At 50.7% G+C, this 20,215-nt stretch overlaps 2 protein-coding genes across 2 annotated transcripts in view; one reads left to right on the top strand and one right to left on the bottom strand.

The window, feature by feature from the left end:
• Positions 1 to 537: 537 nt before the first annotated feature.
• MRPS18A (mitochondrial ribosomal protein S18A) lies at positions 538 to 19,884 on the top strand. Its single transcript, XM_066359323.1, has 6 exons — positions 538 to 689; positions 10,912 to 10,943; positions 13,670 to 13,777; positions 16,173 to 16,296; positions 16,515 to 16,584; positions 19,490 to 19,884. The coding sequence occupies exons 1-6, from the start codon at positions 578 to 580 to the stop codon at positions 19,632 to 19,634; spliced, it is 591 nt and encodes a 196-aa protein (XP_066215420.1). The 5' UTR covers positions 538 to 577; the 3' UTR covers positions 19,635 to 19,884.
• Positions 4,017 to 20,215, bottom strand: part of RSPH9 (radial spoke head component 9) — a 33,305-nt gene continuing 17,106 nt past the window's right edge. The window contains exon 5 of the mRNA XM_066359322.1: positions 4,017 to 4,400. Coding sequence (XP_066215419.1) covers positions 4,345 to 4,400 — 56 coding nt within the window. The 3' untranslated portion in view covers positions 4,017 to 4,344. The remainder of the gene's footprint in view (positions 4,401 to 20,215) is intronic.

Below are 20,215 nucleotides of genomic sequence, written 5' to 3' on the forward strand. Positions count from 1 at the left end.
AAGTGGAAATCTAACCTCAAACCATATCTATTAATAACGCATTTTGATTAAATAGTTGCATAAAACAGACAATTTTTTAATTAGAAAATGATAAATACACCCAAATGTCACTCCAAATTAGTGGTTTTGTTTGATATTTAGTTTTACTAAATGAGTACTTTTTACTTACAATTATTATTAAAAATTAATAGGAATGTAAGCATAATTACAATATAAAATATTACAAATGTTATTATCATTTATCATATTATAGTGTATTATTGTTGCAATGAATAAAACGTTTCTTTTATTTACGATATTGTTTTCTTCCATTTATTTCTGTCCTCCTTTTCATTGTAAAGAAGTTGGTCCCTTTACAGACAGGAATTCGAAGACCTCCTCGAGGTCCTCCGAATGAAGCACAGCCTTGACACAGAGGCCTCCCGCGTTACCCCTAAACTGAAGAGGTGAGGGAAAAGAAATTGCCCTCTTAAGGCAGCTGGAAGCCCACAAGCCACACAGTTCTTGTCTTCCACTGCGGCTGCGCGTGAGCCCTCCCGGAAGCGGAAATTACCAAGAGGTCGCGTTGGTCTGCAAGATGGCGGCACTCAGTGTCCTGGTGTCCCGTTGTGGGCGGCTGCTCCGAGGGATCCTGACAGGTCCTGCCGCGACCAACTGGTCTCGGCCTCCAGATCGCGGGATCAGGGAAGGTGAGTCCTGGATCCCGGCGACCTCCCAAAGCTGAAGAAAAGAGCGGCGGAGGTTGCTTCCTTCAGCCCCCGTGCCCTCTCCCTCCATTTCCGTCGCGCGGTTCGGAAACGTCCCAGATGTTGGCGTTCCCGGGATACTCGCAAGCTCCTTCCAGACCTTGATGCTGTTATCTTGACTTCCCACCCCTCCTATGTGTACCCACGGGCAGGGGCGGCGGCGGATGTGGAGAAACAGAGAGAAAGACCTGCTTAGTTAGCAAGGGCAGAAGAGAAATCTCTCTCAGGGTTCATAAAAGTTTTCGGGAAGGGTCCGCCTGTTAATTCTCTGAAGAGCCGCCTCATTTATTAAAGGATCCTTGGATCATGAGGGAAGGACGTCTGAGACCCTCCCCAGCGTCTCCCTTTCCAGTTTTTCTCTGAAAGTGCTGTGATCTGATGGCGGCTTTTTCTGCACGGGCCGTTAATGTCTCTGAGAGGTGGAAACAGGTGGAAAGGCCATTGAACAGCCGAAGCAGAGGCAAATGCTGAATGGTGTTTTTGCTTTTCATTAATCTGAAGTCTGGGAAGGCAGCCTGATTCTAACATTGAACTGAGAGCTTACTAAAAGGCCAAGTGCTGTACTTCAGGCTGTCAGGGGATTCTGGAGGGGGGGAAAAAAAAGTACAGCCCTTTTCCTGAAAAGTTAGGTTCTAATGAGATGACATGTATACGTTGCATGAAGTACAGGGAGATTCAGTTACCAGAAACAGCAAACCCAATTGGAAGTTTTTTTAAGGAGAATGTCTTGAACGAGCTTTTATAAAAGGATGGGATCTAGTAGAGAATTAAAAAGGTTTTTCAGGACATAGAGTTCCTTTGTGCACTGCTGGAAGCAAGAAGGGATGAGTGATGTGCAGAAGAAGTGATGTGGGTTTGTTTAAAATTCTGGCACAGTTTTAACCAGTGTGTCCTTTAACTAAAGCTGAGACATATCCAGAGGAAAAAAGTGATCATTGTTTTCAGAGGGAGCAGAAAAACCCAAAAAGAAGAGTCTAATGAAGAGGCCAGTGGATTTGTTTTAAAAGAGATTTCTTTTTTAGCTTTCAAACTGCAATTTCAGTAGAATGGGAAATCAAAGAGATAGTTCATGAAGAAATGGAAATAGCAGGTATGTGTAAAGAAGTTAACTATGAAGGGAAGATAGAATATTTGCTAGAAATAACAACAAAATCCAGATATTGTCTGGTTAACAGTAGATAAAATCCATTAATAAAGACACCATGCTGCTAATACAAAGGACTTGGAAAAGGTGTTTCATCTAATGCCATACTGCAAAATGTTTATGCCCATAACTTTTTTTTCATTTTAGAAAGAGAGAGAATCATCAGTTTGCTGTCCTACCCATCTATACATCCATTGGTTGACTCTTTTTTTTTTTCTTTCTTTTTTTTTCCTGAAGTTGGAAACGGGGAGGCAGTCAGACAGACTCCCGCATGCGCCCGACCGGGATCCACCCGGCATGCCCACCAGGGGGCAATGCTCTGCCCATCTGGGGCGTTGCTCTGTTGTGACCAGAGCCATTCTAGCACCTGAGGCAGAGGCCATAGAGCCATCCTCAGCGCCCGGGGCCAACTTTGCTCCAATGGAGCCTTGGCTGCGGGAGGGGAAGAGAGAGACAGAGAGGAAGGAGAGGGGGAGGGGTGGAGAAGCAGATGGGCGTTTCTCCTGTGTGCCCTGGCTGGGAATCGAACCCGGGACTCCTGCATGCCAGGCTGACGCTCTACCACTGAGCCAACCAGCCAGGGCCTATTGGTTGACTCTTATTTTTTTATTTTGAGAGAGAGAGAGACAGGAAGGGAGGGGATAGGAGAAAGATGAGAAGCATCAACTTGTAGTTGCTCCACTTTAGTTGTTTTGTTGATTGCTTCTCCTACTTGCCTTGACCTGGGGAGGGATGTGTCAAGCTGAGCCAGTGAGTGACCTCTTGCTCAGGCCGGCAACCTTGGGATTATGTCAATGATCCTGTGTTCCAGCTAGAGACCCTATACTCAAACTGGCAAACCTGTGCTCAAGCCAACAAGCCCATGCTGTAGTTGGCAACCTCAAGGTTTCAAACCTTGCCCCCGCCCTGGGTCAATGCTGTATTTACTGTGCCACCACCAGTCAGTCATTGGTTGACTCTTTTTTTTTTTTTTTTTTTTTTCATTTTTCCGAAGCTGGAAACGGGTAGGCAGTCAGACAGACTCCCGCATGCGCCAGACCGGGATCCACTCGGCATGCCCACCAGGGGGCAATGCTTTGCCCCTCTGGGGCGTCGCTCTGTTGCGTCCAGAGCCATTCTAGCACCTGAGGCAGAGGCCACAGAGCCATCCCCAGCACCCAGGCCATCTTTGTTCCAATGGAGCCTCGCTGCGGGAGGGGAGGAGAGAGACATCGAGGAGGGGGGGGGGGTGGAGAAGCAAATGGGCGCCTCTCCTGTGTGTCCTGGCCAGGAATCAAACCCGGGACTCCTGCACGCCAGGCCGATGCTCTACCGCTGAGCCAACCGGCCAGGGCAATTGGTTGACTCTTGAATGTGCTGTGACTGGAGATCAAATCCACAACTTTGGCCTCTCAATACAACACTCTAACCAACTGAGCTACCAAAACCTGCCCATAATATATTTTAGGGTGTCGACCAAGTGTTAAACACTAATAGCTGCAGTTGACATATCCTTGATGAAATTCAAAGTTGAAAACAGTGCTTTGATATGTTCCCAGAGGGTAGGCAAGAGGATTAGTTTTGTTCTTTAACAGAGGAATATTTTAGATTTGAATGTTTTCTGTGGAGAGTTTCTAAAATGATAGACTGTATAATCAAATGGGTCTTTGAAGTCCTCTTCTCCATAAATACTTGGGTTGGTTCTTCTTTGTTACTCATTGTCAGACCTAAAAGCTAAATAACTGAATTGATGTAATCTTAACACATTGTTGACAGACAGTTTTACATAGAAGTTATCTCATGTCACCAGCTGTTTTTTCATAATTGAATATGAAAGTGAAACAATCTAAATAAACTTCAGTATATTTTATTTATATATAATGAATTTAAATGAAACTTTGTACATATCTGCTACATATTGTATTTTATACATATTATATATTTTAGTAATTTTTTTGGTGTGATATACTGTATAGCAATCACCTAGTGTAATGGTACACTACATGTTTTGCAAATATATCTGGTTTCGCTGTGTTTTCTTTTTGAAACACACACTTTACATGTTCTAGTTGGGTTGAACACGACAAAGAAAGATTTAACAATATCCTTGATATATATGTTCAAACTGCAAGCAGTTAGAAGATAGTCTAAGGTTAGACGATCGACACTGATTGTTTTTGTTTACCATACCTTCGATTTTTGTGTGTGTGTGTGTGACAGAGACAGAGAGAGACAAAGAGAGGGACAGGCAAGACATGAAAAGCATCAGTTCTTCATTGTGACACCTTAGTTTCTCGTTGATTGCTTTCTCATATGGGCCTTGACCAGGGGGCTACAGCAAACTGAGTGACCCCTTGCTCATGCCAGCGACCTTGGGCTTAAGCTGGTGAGCTTTGCTCAAACCAGATGAGCCCGCGCTCAAGCTGGTGACCTTGGGGTTTCGAACCTGGGTCCTCCGCGTCCCAGTCCAATGCTCTATCCACTGCGCCACTGCCTGGTCAGGCCATACCTTCGATTTTGCGGTCTCACACCTGGAGGAATGGGAAGAAAAAGAGTCTGCATGAGAATATAGAATGGTGTGCTGTTTTTCGAACTTCAACCCTCAGGGCAAAGAATCACAAATACAGTAATCCTATATTACCCTGAGTTTCAGAAATTGAAATAGCTAGTGCAAGTACAAACACAAGTTAACTCGTGAGTGGTCAGCAATGTGTTAAATGAAGGAGAACCATCTGTCTGCAAAACCTTTTTATTATTTATTTATTTAGAGACAGAAAAGGAGAGGTGAGAAACATCCACTGGTAGTTGTGTCACTTTAGTTGTGCATTGATTGCTTCTCATATATGCCTTGATGGAGCACTCCAGCTGAGCCTGTGACCCCTTGCTCAAGTCAGTGACCATAGGATCATGTCTATATTCCAGGGGTTGGGAACCTATGGCTCGCAAGCCAGATGTGGCTCTTTTGATGGCTGCATTTGGCTCGCAGACAAATCTTTAATAAAAATAATAATAACTCCTGACCTGTGGTGGCACAGTGGGATAAAGCGTCGACCTGGAACACTGAGGTTGCCGGTTCGAAACCTTGGGCTTGCCTGGTCAAGGCACATATGGGAGTTGATGCTTCCTGCTCCTCCCCCTTCTCTAAAAATCAATAAATAAAAAATTAAAAAATAATAATAATAACATTAAAAATATAAAACATTCTTATGTATTACAATCCATTCATTTCCTACCGCTCATGTTCATGGTTGCAGGTGGCTGGAGCCAATCACAGCTGTCCTCTGGGACAACACCAAATTTTTATTGGATAATGCGTAATGTACACGGGTCGTTGTATGGCTCTCATGGAATTACATTTTAAAATATGTGGCGTTCATGGCTCTCTCAGCCAAAATGTTTCCCAACCCCTGCTATATTCCCACGCTCAAGCCAGATGAGCCCATGATCAAGCCGGCAACCTCCGGGTTTTGAACCTGAGACCTCAGCATCCCAGGTCAGTGCTCTACCAAGCCTTTAAATGAAATAACTTTACCTGATAGTTTCTCCTTATGTGTAAAGCATAAGATATTACACATATACCTAATTTTGACTGGTTCCCAGCTGGTATATTTGACAACCAAATATTATACACATAGAATTTCACATTGGGAGGAGGAAGCTGGATGTCTTGCTGAAAATATTCAAGCATCCTTTTTTTTTTTTTTTTTTTTTGGTGAGAGGAGGGGAGACAGCCAGACTCCCACATGTATCCTGACCAGGATCTACCCTGCAACCCCATCTAGGGGTGATGTTTGAATACGGAGCTATTTTTAGTACCTGAGGCTGACGCACTCAGACCAACCGAGCTATCCTCAGCGCCCGGGACACACTCGAACCAAGCGAGCCACTGGGTGTGGGAGGAGAGAAGGGAGAAAAGGGGGAGAGTGAGTGGGTGGAGAGAAACAGATGGTTGCTTCTCCTATGTGCCCTAACCGGAAGTTGAACCCAGGACGTCTGTATGCCAGGCCACCACTTTATCCACTGAGTCACTGGCCAGGGCCAAGCACCCTACTTTTCAAAGTATCAGACATTATTACTTTAGTCAGAATTCATGAGCATTTAGCACCAGTGCTCCTGCCTGCAAAGACTCCCAGTCTAATGTGGTGGTTCTCTGTGGCCAGCTAGCTCAGTTGGTTAGAGCATCGTCCTAATATACCAAAGTTGTGGGTCTGATGTTCGTTAGGGCACATAGAGGAATCAACCAATGAATGCATAAATTAGTGGAACAACAAATGGATGATTCTCTCCTCTCTCTAAAAATCAATAAATAAAATTTAAAAAATAAAGCAGTGGTTCTCAACTGAGGGCAGTTTTGTTCCCCAGAGAACATTTGGCAATGTCTAGACATTTTTGATTGTCACAGCTGGTACTCCTGGCATATGGTAGGTAGAGTCCGGGGAAGCTGCTGTAATCTTACAGTGCACAGGACAGCTCCCCATAACAAAGAACCACCTGGCCTAAAACATGAGTCATGCTGCTATAGAGAAAGCCTGGTTTAAAGTTTGACAAGAGTCTTGGGGTGGTAAACACACAATACAGTACACAGATGATGTATTATAGAATTGTACACCTGAAACCTATGTAATTTTATTTAATGTCACCCCAATAAATTCAATTAAAAAAAATAAATGGCGAGGAAATTTTTTTTAAATTGCAAGATTAGATGATATTTAAATTCTCTTGCATATCTTTGTTGACTAACCAGTTCTTTCCATTAGATTTAAGCAGGAGAAAAAAATGAAGTTTGACAAAGGGGACACACAAAACCAGTAAATATTATTTGGAAGGAGCAAGACTATAAAGGAAGACAAAGATGGAAATTGTCATTTATTAAGTGCCAGCTGTAAGCACTGTATTAGGTTTCCCTGGAACATTTATTCAGTCTCCTCACCAGTCCCTAAGGGTGGGTGATACTGACATCCTTATGAATGAGGAAATCGGGTCAGAGGTGTCCAGTAACTGCCCAATATCACACAGGTAGTGAGTGGAGTGGTAGAGTTGGAAGAAGAGCCAGCACTCTGCCCCTCCAGCAGTGACATGACCTCTCCTGCATGCCAGGGCCTCCCTGCGTTCCCTCCCTTCCCTGAAAGCCCTTGTCAGCTTGCTGAAGACCATTAAATGTTCTTATGGTTGGCACTGCCAGACTTAGCAAAGATTGTGTTAGACTTCATTCCTGCCTTAACACTTAGAGCTCTTAGGAAGGAAATGTATTTAAAACAAGAAGAATTAACACAATTACCTGAATGTACAGCAATGATCTATCAGAAAGTGCTGGAATGACTAAAGGCAGAAGGGCATTTTCTTTGTCTTCTGCATTAGCTAGAGCATTTCAGACAAGGCGGGGCCGCCCTGTAGCTAAAAGCTGTGAGAGAGGAGGGAGCGAGCCAGGCTGGAGCTGAATTGGAGTAACCTGCTAGTGGAAAGAGGTTTTTGTGCAGCAGTAAGACTCCTCATTCTGAAGCACCGCGCAGAGGGACATTCCCAAAGAAGTGGGGAGGTGGGGAGGGCGTCGGAAACTTGAGTGGTAGAATTAAAGGTGGACAGATGGACAGGAGGGAGTGGTGCTTGAGAGGAAGGAGTCTGAGAAAAGTAGTTCATGACCAGAAGTGCAGGCTCACATCCCAGACACACGGGACTGTCCGTGCCGCCCCAGCCATCCGGCCCTTCGCTTACTCCACTCCTTCCTACTCTGCTTGGGACTGGGTTTCCATCCATCCTTTCCAAGAAGGCCGTGGTCTCTGGGCACTCTCTGTAGCAGTGCCCTCCACTCCTCATCATCCATCTTTCCCCACTTCCTCCTTGACTGAACAGTTGGGTCTTTATACTGCTGCAGTTCACTGTGTCTGTGTTTACGTGGCCATCAAGGTCCTTCTGTGTTCGCTGCGATCTCACCGCAGCGCTGTTTGCTCTAGACTGTTATAATTCAGCTATCTTGGACTCCATCCTAGGCGAGTATTTACTGAAGCACTCAAAGGACCTCTTTACGAGGCATGGACTTTATTATAGTCAAGTTCCCAGACTGGGTTTAATTCCCTCTTCTCCCCCAGGGCCGAGGCTCTGCCTTCCTATTCTGCTGTAACTCCCCAGGAGAGGCGGAGCGGGCCTGTGCCCTCCACAGGTGCTCAGCACACGTATTGCCTCCTGTGGAACAGGTCATTTGGTTTGTATGAGAAGTGACTATCTTTGAAGGTTTTGGCCCTTCATTCTCATGTAGAAAACTGCTTCGTTTCTTTCCTGAGTTTACTTGATAAAGCCATTGCTCAGAACACAAGGGTGATTCCATCTTTTTCTAAACAGGTTTTCTATTAGTGCCTAAATCTTCTTAGTCCAGCTTTTCTTAGCCATCCGCACCCCTTCTCAATGGAGAGGGGTCCAGGGGCAAAAGGGATCTCAGGTTCTGTTTGGTTTTGACCTGTTTTGGTATGCACTCTGAAAATCAATACGATTTTGATTCCTATCTCCTGTTTTGAGAGGATTAAAATCTATCAGAGCCTCTTCAGTCCCGACCAGGCCGCCTGCCCCAGCACTGAGACACCGCCCCGATAAACCTCAATCTCATGTGAACTCTCAGGTCATTCCTTCTGCTTTGACAAATTGTCTGTGTGAGATAAGCATCTGCCTAATGTTTGACCCACTGGCGTATAGTAAGATGATTCACTGGCTCCGTTGCTGTGCGGGGAGCTTGTGAGCAGTGGGGCCTGCCATGGTCTTTGATCTCTTTTCCAGGGGCCAGTGGGATGACTTCAGGGTTTGGTTCTTTGCCGGCAGTGCTGTGTGTTTTGTTAGACTTGTTTACCTCATGATTAGGACCCGAGTGCCTCCATGGAGAAGGGAACCACATGTTTATCCACTTTGGGTCTCAGGGCATTGTTCTAGTGCTGACTCAAGTGGTACCAGAATGTTTCTCCTTTTGTTTCCTACCATGAGTCTTAAAAACTTGCCTCCCACCGTTTACTGCTTAGATCTGGTCACCGTCCGCCGTCCAACTTGGTTTTTGCAAATTTGCACAAGTTTCTGGAGTGCCCAGAAGTCCTACTGGGCTGTAGCTGTGCCCTTTTTCTGTGTCCCCATGTACTAGGTTGGCACATTGCGGTGACAGTCCTCTGCACTGTGCTGGCCTCCAGACTGAGCACCGCGTTGAGTCCCAGCCGCATCCCATTTAGGCTGGTCTCTGTTCCGGACACGCAGATCGTGTGTGGGGTGATGCATTTTCTTCTACTGGGAGAGCTTTAGTTTGTCTTTGAATTAACTGGTAACTAGTGTTCAGGAGAAAGCCTCGGGGCCTCTCTGGCCGTTGTTACAACCGCGTGTGTCAGGAGTTGGACGGGGCAGGCCTCTCAGGTTGGTTATGTAGAAGTGATGAGTCTTTATGAATGGCCTTCCCAGAAAACAAACGGGGAACAAGTCCAGGCCGTCTGTGTCCAATTAGGTGTCAGTCACAGAGCTCAGTGATCACAGATGCTTCTGGGAGACTCAGGTTGGGTTCAAATTGCCTCACGTTTTTTCCTTAGATACACTCTTTTGATTATTTTTTATTGCAGAAGCAATGTATTTTTCTTTTAGAAACTTTAGAAAATACAGATAAGCATGAAGAAGAAACAAATCACCTACTGCCACCACCAAGAGAAAACCAGTGTTACCATTTAGGTCCATAGTTTCGGGGGTCTGTGAGCCTCCTAAAATCCATGTTTAATTGTTTGTATGAATGTGGACAAGTTTCTAGGGAGAGGTCCGTAACTTTCGCTCGATTGGCAAAGTTAAGAACCTTAGGCTCTTTCTAATCTGTATTCTTGCCTTGGCTGGAGCTGAGTCAAACTCATTGTGGCGGCCAAGCTGCTGTTAAAATATGATTTTAGTTTGTGGGGAGACAGTTTGCAGCTATGTGAGCCTAAGTTTTCTGTTACAGTAATTAGCAGTCAGAAGGGGACCATGATGAATATTTTGTTCCCTAAATGCTAGCTAGCATTAACTGAGAGTGCTGTGTGCCAGTTCCTATACTAACTGCTTTGGCTTCTCTCTCTCTAAAGAAACGGGGAGAACAAGTGAAGATCTCCAAGAACTTCCTATTTGATTATATTGTGTATTTGGTTATATATATATAAGCCCAAATGTGGGCTTTTAGCTTGATTCTTCCTTTGTATAGTGTTGAAGTTGTCATTCTGCCTCCTAGTCAAGTCGATGGGCAGTGCACACAGCCTGACGGATGTGTGTGGCTGGCTGCCCCGCGGGTTCCCTTTTGGCTGCCAGACCGGTGTCGGCAAAGAGCTGAGGGAGCCCCCTCAGTTTGGAATTGCAGTGCTCTCCTTGAACTTCTGCCTGGCCCCCGGATCTGAAGGCCCCTTACTCCTTCCTCTTGTTCTCACCTCTCCAGTGCAGGTAACAGTGCACCCTGCACGGAGCAGTGGGGAAGGGAAGAGGGCTGGACTCCCACGGCTGTCCTTAAACAGCTGCGACACAAGGCTCTCGGGATGAAGTTCAGGAGTGAACTTGTCTCCTTGCTCGTCTACCCAGGGCCCCTGGAGCTGTGCTAGTTCAGTGCTGTATCTCTAAGACTGCAAACTCTTCAAAGTCTGGAACTGTGTTTGTCTGGTTTACTGAAAGGATACATGCAGTGGGTACTTTTGAAAGTCTTTTACCTGCTTCTGCCCCCTGCCACTCTTAGATCATTATTGCTAGGCACACACAGTAAGGCAGGATCTTGCCAATTTCCTTGGATAGAACCAAGACGAATCTTAGTTTAGAAAGGCAAAAAACAGTGTGAAGACCCTTGATCCCAGAGAGAGGTGTTACTTGGGCATCTGGGCTTGCTCCCACCCAACCTCTAGGGCATAGAGCCTTGGCCCTTGGAGGTAAACCCTGCACGTTTTCTCTTCCAGGTGGGGGCTGTGGGTGAGTCCAGACTGAAGGCTTCGTTTTTCTACATGTGTAAAATTTGAGCTGTTATTTGAAACTCCCTGTTCCTTATTAAATGGCTGACCTCATTTTTCCCCTTTATCTCTGTAGTGGTGGAGATCCAAGAAGGGAAGACAACTATAGTAAGTATCATCGAGTTGGCCACTTATAACCTCTTTAACACTTGGAGCTGCCTGGCTGCTCCTCTGAGGGAGGGAGGAAAGCCCAAACTGGACTCCTGGCTCCAGCATCAGCTCCCTCTGTGGCCGTAAATCTCACCATCTACCATTTTTCAAGCTGTGTACTATAGTGTGGTTAATCAGGAACAGTCGCTTGTACCTGGCTTGAAGCATCTGTTATTTGAGTGAAGTGGCCTTTTGTATGGCAAGATCTCAGAGATCTTTGCTGATATGTTCTTTGGAGGGTGATAAATTAATTTCCCAAAGGGGAAACTAAGGCAGCACAGGACTAAAGAGCCAGAGTAAGTTGATCCAGGGCCAGGATCCTGGATCTCAGCTCTTTCCTTTTCTGCCCAGAATGACTAAGCTACTCCTTAAGTGATGCGGTTAAAAGGTGACGCTCTAGACCCTGGGCTCTCTAGCTAGCACCCTGAGTTGTCTATTGGTAAGAAAGCCAGAATGAGCCTGACCAGGCAGTGGTGCAGTGGATAGAGCATCAGCCTGGGACGCTGAGGAACCAGGTTCAAAACCCCAAGATCGCCGGCTTGAGTAGGAGCCCATCCGACTTGTACACAGGCTCACCAGCTTGAGCATGGGATCATAGACGTGACCCCATGGTCACTGGCTTGAGCCCAAGGTCACTGGCTTGAACCCAAGGTCACTGGCTTGAGCAAGGGGTCACTGAGTTGGCTGGAACCCCCCCCCCTCCAGTCAAGGCATGTATGAGAAAGCAATCAATGAATAACTAAGGTGCCACAACTGTGAGTTGATGCTTCTCATATCACTCCCTTCCTATCTGTCTGCCTGTCTCTCTCTCTTAAAAAAAAAAGCTAGAATGCCTTTCTCTACCCACTCCCTCCTTTCCCTCATTGGGCCCACCTCACCTCCCTTCCTCCAGGAGTCATGGGACCCAGATTATCCTCTAATCCCTAAAAGACAGCATTGTTTTCACATGGCTCTCCATGCCTCTGAGAAAGCTGCAGCCACTGCACAGAGCTCCCAGAGCCTGTGTGGCTTCCATGTCAACCAGGGATTCGGCCTCCTGGCCGCCGGCCACACTCAGCGCTCCCTGGGCTGTCTTCTCCCCAGGACAGGGCCTCGGCTTCCTTCTCCGGTCTTCCCCAGAGTACTCCCTCAGCTTCTGCACTGCTTAACCTCAAAACAGTTCTTCTGAGGGGCCCCTAACCCCTTAGGGCACCTTGTTTATTCCCTTATGTAAAGCCGAAACAAGCATTCACCTTGTGAACTCCGTACTGGTGGAGAGAAGACACATCTGGCTTTTGAGTGTGAAGACTGTTTCTCATGTGGGGCATGAATTTGCTCTCTGTGGAACGAACATGGACACATGGTGGCATGAGGAGAGCCCTGGGGGGAGCGCCTCCATGCTCAGAGGCGCTGCCCGGCTGGCAGGCACTGCTCATTCTCTGCTCTCACTGTCTTCACCTAGAAAGTAAGGTGGTGCTGCCTCCCTCACTAGGGTGTGGGGGTTAATGAGATGGGAGCCATGTTTTGCACAAAACCAGGCATACAATGGGAAGTCCATGTGAGCTCTCTCCTCGCAGCCCACCCTAGCCCCTCCCAAACCTACCACATACCCGCACATTTCCCTAACACACTGCTCCATTTCTGGCGTGGTGTGGTGGCCTTGGCAGAAAGGTAGGTAGCATGCCCTGCACAGCCAGGCATTGCATCCAGCCCCTTTCCTGTGTGCCAGTTCCACCCCAGGGGACAGTCTTGCTTCCCTCACGAAGCCTCCGCCCTGTCCCAACCTCGCTCTCATAATCCATGGCTTCAGTCAGCGAAGCTTTCTAAATGCCCCCTGTTGCAACTGGAGCTGACGCCCAGATCACTGGTCTGCTGCCCTTAGTAATTCCAAGGCTGTGTCACAGGATACAGCAGCCACAGCGGAGGTCGTTTTGCACGTGGCCTCAGCACAGTTGGAAAGGTGGCATTCAGAATAACAAAAGTAAGGAGGAGGACGGGAATGAATCCTCCCATCTGTGTTTGAGAGAGAGAGAGAAGCAGCAGGAGTGCCCACGACATCTGCTCGTCGGGGCAGGGACCAGGCTTCTCGCCTGCACCCCGTTGGCGTCCCGGGCTGGCTAACTGTTGTGGGAGTTGCCCTGTGTGCTGTAGGGTGGTTAGCTTCCCTGCTGGCTGCCAGTAGCACCGCACCCCCCAGTTGTGGCAGTCAGAAATGTCTCTGACTTCCCCATTGTCCCCTGGGGGGCAGAAGCATGGCTGGCGGAGAACCCCGGGCGCAGACTGAGCTGTCGGATAATGGATAACGCTGGAAGCTGCCATGGGGTGGGAGGGAGACTTCCTCTGGACTCGACATCCCCGCAGTTTGAAACCTTTTACCATGTGCATGTATTACTTTTCCCAGAGGTGGTTTTTGTTTGAGGAAGGAAAGGTAGCATTCAGCTGATACAGCAAACCCCTCCTTTCTGCCACCAGCATTGAGTTCAGTTTCCACTACCCTTGAAAGCCACGGAATCACTCTCGACAGCCCAGGGCCCCGTCTATACCAGCTGCAGTCAACCCCCAGGGTTCCGGCAGAGACCTATTACCTATCCCCACAGACCCAGAGATGGAGCGACACCAGCATTCCCACCACTCGGGGTGTCGCCCAAGGGCTAGAGACTCCACACAGCCCTCTCCCTCACTGGCTCTCTTTCTGTGCCCCCTAGATCGAAGGCCGTATCACAGAGACTCCCCAGGAAAGTCCAAATCCCCCGAACCCTTCTGGCCAGTGCCCCATCTGCCGGTGGAACCTGAAACACAAGTATGGCTGTGAGGTGAGTGTGCGAAGACTGGGCTCCGCATGCTGTGGCAGTCGTGTGCCCGGGTTAATCAAGCAGCATCCTCACCCACCCCTCCCCCAGAGCCACTGCTGCATGTCATGGAGCCAGAGATGAGCGTCCTGTCCAGTGGCTCTCAGCCCTGTCTGCATGTTAGAATTACAAGGAAGCTTGAAAAAAAGGCTCAGGCCCCCCCCCCCCCCCCAGACACGGATTCTGCTGGTCTGGGTAAAGCCTGGCCGTCATTATTTTTTAAAGCTCCCCAGGTCCTTCTCATGCGCAGACAGACTCGAGTCTCTTAGTCCCCGGTCTGGTTGTGTGCAGCTCAGACCACCAGGGCCGTGTGCCCTCGTCTTGTAGGATTGGGTTCCCAAGGGGAGCAGGCAGGACCCGAGTTTGGCTTGCCGTCTTTCATAATGAGAGGCTATTTGGAGAGACCTCCCTGTGATGTGGGGACACGTTATTGTCTCTCTCATATGGGACCTCCAGAATCCCGCTTGCTCCGGCCCCGCCAGCTCTTCCTCTGTCTCCACGGAAGGACGATAACAGTGGCAACAGCAGGCACCCCGGGTTGAGTGCGTGCTCTTTGTCAGGCACTGTGGTAAGCACTTCCATGTCTCCATTCACTTAGTTTTCACAATATCCCTCTGAAGTAGGTACTTGTTCACCCTTACTTTACAGGTAAGGAAATTTGAGGCATGGAGAAATGAACGAACTTGCCTCAGATCACCCAGCTGGTGAGTGTCAGAGCTGGGATTCAGACTCGAGGGATACAAAACATCCTACTGTCCCGTCCGTTACTCTGCATCTTGTCTAGAAATGGGGAGGGCCTGGGGAAAGGACGCCGCCCTGGAGAAACCCATACTTGTCCTCAGAGTTCTGTTGGTGACATTAAGCACCCTGTTTTTAGGTTTCAGGTGATTAGGGCTCTGGGCCAGTTTGAGGTGAGGTTGTCCCTGCGGCCCTCTGTGGAATGGGATGACTAAAGGCATAGCTCCTGCTCAGGTGTAAGAGCAGCCAGGCCACTTGCCCATGGGATCCGAACAGAACGACCCAGCTCATCGCCCAGGCTGGAGCCTTGCGTTGAGGCCCCCGGGGTGGGAGAGGGGGTGTTCTTTCCCTGTGCCCTAGGCCTTTCTGCGGTGGCCGCCTGGACTAACAGGAAGCTTGCAGGCCATGGGGCAATATTCACAGCTTCTTGTTACATGGAAGTCAGGGGGGCTGTGGCCATACTTGGAATCCCAGCTGAAGATGGGGAGGTGAACCTGCCTGACCACCACGGGCACTCTTCCTACCAGCTGTTTCCAGGAAATAGACTTGGCTTTGTTTATCCAGCAGAAGAAACCCAATCCCCTCCGAGGTAAAGGCTAAAGTTGTTTTCCTTTTACCCCTTTCCACTCAGGACACCCTTAGCCTGATCTGCACAGAGCTGTCAGCTCGCTTGGCAGCCTGCAGCAGGGGAGGCTGGGGCTGTGAGCCCAGTTTATTAGCCCTGGATAATCCAATCCAAGTTCTTTTCATCAGATGCTGAAGATTACAGGGGTGGGAATTGGGGGTCTGGGTCCCTCAGGAGCTGTTCAGTGATTAAAACAAATCTGCGGTTATACAGCGAGGCGCCTGCCAGGGTCGCGGGTCAGTTTGTGGACATGACTGCTAAGGCTGGCGTGCCAGCCCCTCCGGGTGGGGGCGGGCAGGGGCGGGGGCTTTTATTTAACCCCCTCAGCTCTCTGGTGAGAGTTGGGAGTGGAAGTGGTCTCTTGTCTTGCTTCCGGCTCTGTTCCCCTTACTCCTTGACTCTTCCGAAGCAGTCTGGTGGTCCAGAGGGAGCCTGGGAACCCGTCCACATCGGGTCACGGGCTTAGGAGATGTGGTCCTGAACTCTACAGGCTCGGGCCCTTGCTCAGCTGGTATCCTGCCCAGCCCTGCCGAGGGACTGTGCACGGATTGTGCTGAGGCACATAAGCTTTGGGGGCAGAGATGGTAGAGATTGTCCCTCTTGTGTGGATATACATGACATGCCCTCTACCTCAGCCTAGGAGGACAACAGACCTTTTGTCACCAGGAAAGACACTGCGAGTGTGCGTGAAAGAACATCAACACTTCTTGAAGAGTTTCTATTCTCTAACATAGATTATCTCCTGGAGGAGCTAAAGCCCTGGGGACTGGTAATAGGGTCAGAAAATCAAAGTTGGGATTTAACTTTAGTTAGGGTGGAAGTATTAGACCAGTGTGCAAAGCTGTGTGTGGACGGAGTAGTCTCGGGTTAGTTCCTGACGGAGACCTCAACTTCTTGGGGCGCCGGGGTTGACGGCCTCCCGCAGGCCACGTGGCCTGGCTCCCCAGCCTCAGACGTCCACGCCTGGCCCTCACCTCCTGTTTCCCTTCGCACTAGGACGTTCTGCTGCTCAGCCAGTTCATCCGGCCCCACGGAGGCATGCTGCCCCGCAGGGTCACGGGCCTGTGCCAGGAAGAACACCGCAAGATTGAGGAGTGTGTGAAGATGGCCCACCGAGCAGGTAGACGTTCCCCTCAGGGCTAAGAGGGACGGAGGGCTGTAGGCACCATTCCCCCGCCAGCTGCCCCACGCTGTAGCCCCTCCTGAAAGAGGGGTGGACATCCAGAGCCCCCCCCCATAGACCTGACACCAGCCCTCCATCACTCGGGCTTCCCCTGGGGCCCCCAGTGCTGCAGAGGGTGCTGCGGAGGGTCCTTACATGCTCTTCCCCCCACTCAGGTCTGTTGCCGGATCACAGGCCTCCGCTTCCTGAAGGGTTTGTTCCAAAGAGCAAACCCAAACTCAACCGGTAAGCACACCTGGGTGTCGGCGCCCCGAGTGTTCTGCAGGCCCTCAGTCCTTACTGTATTCTGCTGGGAAACCGCACTCAGAGCTCACCCCGCAGCCCAGGAAGCTGCAGCGCTCTTTGGCTGGCTGTTCCCTGCCGTCCAGCTTGAGCACCCGCCCCATCTATCCCACGGCTGCTGCAGTAATGGTGTGCACACGTCTGTCACCCGCCCCTGCTGGCCTCAGCCTCCTTCTCTTCCCTCCCCAAAAGGGCACTTAGCATAGGGGCAAGGACGGTAATGAAGTCGCTTGTTGAGCATTAGAGTGTGCTAATCCCCTGTTTATGACATCATACTGGGTTGCTATGGGAATGTCAGAGCACTTCAAACTTTTAGTATCCCAGCACCGGGGTTATTATAGGGCAAAATGCGGCCTTATAAATGGGAGGGCTCTCTGGGGCAGCCACTGTGTGTGGCTGTGCAAGTTGTGCACTGCAGAACTTCCAGGCAGTGTCTGTGTAGACTGGGTTGTGAATGGTGCTTCCTGGTGTTATGAACTTAACCTGCACAGCTGCCCATGGCGACCGGGAGGTCCTGAGGTTTGAGAGGAGAGGAGAGGAAGGCCTTTAGATCCTGCATTCGATCAGTCTGCCTTTCAGCCTGAACAGGGTGCCCCCTCTGGTGTCAGAGCAGACCTAACACTCAGACAGACATCCTATTGTACGTTCCTTTCCGCCCTCCATCTCTGCATTACACTCACATACCTCTGGATCTATAACACCCCCCTTGTCGAGAGTAGAGCCAGCTCTGTGGAATTGATTTGTGTAGTCTTGTTCTCGCTGTCGACGGCCCCTCCCTCTTTCAGCCTGTCCAGCAGCCACTGGCACAGCTCTCTGTAGGGGACCAAAGATGGCCGAAGCTAAGCAAGACTGACTCCGCCCTCTAGCAAACCTCCTAGTCGGATCCCCGACAGAACCCAGGCATGAGGGCAGGAGTCCAGGCAGATACCAGCCCCAGATTGCTGGGCAGGGGTGCAGGGCAGAGTGGGGTCTTCACTGAAGCCTTGCCAGCACCCTGGCCCTGTGCCCGTCTCCACCTGCCCTTCCCACAGTGCCTGCTGGGCACCTGCCAGCCGCTCCAGGGGATCAGGACCTCGCAGCCTTGTCCTGTCTTTCCCAAATGTGCTGTGGACCATTTGGGGGCTGAGCCTACCCCCACTCCTGACTTGTTAAGAGACAGCAGCAGGCCTAAGGACACAATCCATCCTGCCCTCAGGCCTTTGAAGTGAGGCCAGGCTCCCTCCCATATATCCGGTGTCCTTTAACGTGACATAGGATTGATGATGTGTGGGGGCCCTTGGATTGCAAAAGGCCACTCGGCTGAGGGGGAGCTCTGGCAGCACGGGAGGTTGATTCCCTTGGAGAGGACTTGATTCTATCCAGAGGCCCTAGAGCTTTGGGCCCGGGAGCCCCACTTCCTCCTTCCCCTGCCCCTTCAGGAAAGGTAGGAAGGGGCCTTGGTTCTTCCTAGAGCTGGAGTCATCCCCAAGAACGGACTGGAGGCCACCCGGCGCCCCTCCCCCACCAGCTGGCTGCCTGTGTGGCACAGGCACCAGGCCCAGGGCTCGCTGACGCCCAGCTTCCTCGGCTCTCTGGGACAGAGGGAAGCACAGGTTTGGGGCAGCAGCTCTGAAGCACCTGGTCAGTCAGGGGTCCTGGAATTGCAGTGAGCACTCCTTGTGGGGAGCTGGCTCCCACACCGTTCCTGTACCCAGCCCTGTGGTTACGGGGCGCTGGCGGCCCGGCGGCCTGCCCACTGTTCCTCCCTCACCCTCCCTCTCCTGCCCCAGCACTACAGGCCGTAGAAGAGGCTGTCCCGGGGCCAGGCCGGTCCTCAGAAGCCTCCCTGCTGGAGGCATTGCCATTCACAGGAGACTCCGAGAAGCCCTGCTCTGTGCGCCCAGCTCACACTGGGGTACAGGCCTGCGTCTCCCCAGCCTTTTGCCCCGTGGAGCCGTTCCCTTTGCGCAGGGCCGAGGGCAGAAGACCCGGGTCTGGGGGCGCTCAGTGGAAATGTATGATTCAGCCATCACTTTTTTACTTTTATCTAAAAATTTTCATCCAAGGGTTATTGTTGTTGTTTTTCAAATCTCTTTTGAGGGTTTGTAGAGGTGGCTGGGTTGTGTTGTAAGCTGGAGTGGAGGCAGGGAGGATCCTGGCCTTTGCCATAGCTGAGCTTTCAGGATGCAGGGTGGGCCTCTCTGGATGGGACCCAGGTTTCGTTCTGAATGGAGTAAACCCCAATCCCAGCCGGCATGAGCCACTTTTCCGGGAACTGTCAGCGCCCCGGCCATCCCCAAAGGAGGCCAAAGGACTGTGGGCGGCAGCCATCTTTCCCTACCCCTCCTACTCACCACCCGTGGCCCTCACACTTGGCTCCTGTCGTGGGCTGAGTGAGGGGCAGAGTCCTCACCCGTTCTGCTGCCCAGGGGAGATCCCTGAGGCTGGGGTGACAGAATGAGCCAAGTGGGGAAGAGGGACGGGTTCCTCTAGGCCCTTACATCAGCCTCTCTTCTCCCCATGGCTGAGGCCAGAGAGGATCCATCTGCCCTGAGCAGCCTCTTCCTCCCGCTCCTCCCCCAGCAAATACACACAGACATTGACAACTCAGAAGATCAAGGGAGCCTATGGCCTGGGCTGCCTGACCCTGGTCACACACACTTGCAGCAGCGACAGACAAAAGCAGCCCATCTGTTTACAGCGCACTTAGTGGTTGCTCCCAGGAAAAGGCCCTGCTCCTCAAGGAAGGAACACTAGAGAAAGGGTTTGGTTGGACAACCACGGCTCGGGCCCGAGGAAGCAGTGCCCACACTCCCAGCCCCAGCACAGGCCCCCAGCCCTCAGCCACTTCCTGGTCTTCCCTCCACAGGTACCTGACCCGCTGGTCCCCCCGCTCCGTGAAGCCCATCTACAATAAAGGCCGCCGCTGGAATAAGGTGCGCATGGCCGTGGGGTCACCCCTCCTGAGAGACAACGTCTGCTACTCCAGAAGGCCTTTGGTGCTGTATCACTGACTAGCGGGGCTTCCTGAGAACCGGCCGGAGCTCCTCCTGCACTTCCGCCCCTTCCTACGGGGTGGCCCCGCTCCACAGGGCAGCGGGGCCACCGTCAGAGCCCTCGGCCAGCCAACCGCAGTGCTGGGAGCTGGGGCCGCAGGACAGTTGGCTTCCTTGGCAGCAGCAGTGGTCTCATGACTGGTTGGGGCCCTAGTCTGCTAGGGGACAGCAGTCGCTCAGGAATATTATAAACCAGGCTCATGTCTCACCTGCTGGATGTGTGCTCACTGCTTAGGAAGTACAGGGGCTTGGGCCCATTTCCAGCCAGTTACTGAGCATTGAGTCCTCATCTCTTGTGACTGGGTACATATGCAACCGAGGGGGATTCGTGGGCCAAACGGGTTCCTGTCCTCTGTGTGACAGCTGTTAGTCTTGGGCCTGGGGGCTGCAAGGAGGTGAGTTAGGCTGCCTGGCCCATTGGTGATTATGCTGAGTCCCAGAGCTGCCTTCCTCAAGGGCTCCCGCTGTCACCTGCTGCCATTTCTGCCCACCATCCTCTCCCGTGTTGCCACGTTCTGACCCTCCGCCACTTGCTTTAG

Source organism: Saccopteryx leptura, chromosome 1 (genome assembly GCF_036850995.1).
Source record: "Saccopteryx leptura isolate mSacLep1 chromosome 1, mSacLep1_pri_phased_curated, whole genome shotgun sequence".
In the NCBI taxonomy this organism is placed as follows: Eukaryota; Metazoa; Chordata; class Mammalia; order Chiroptera; family Emballonuridae; genus Saccopteryx; species Saccopteryx leptura.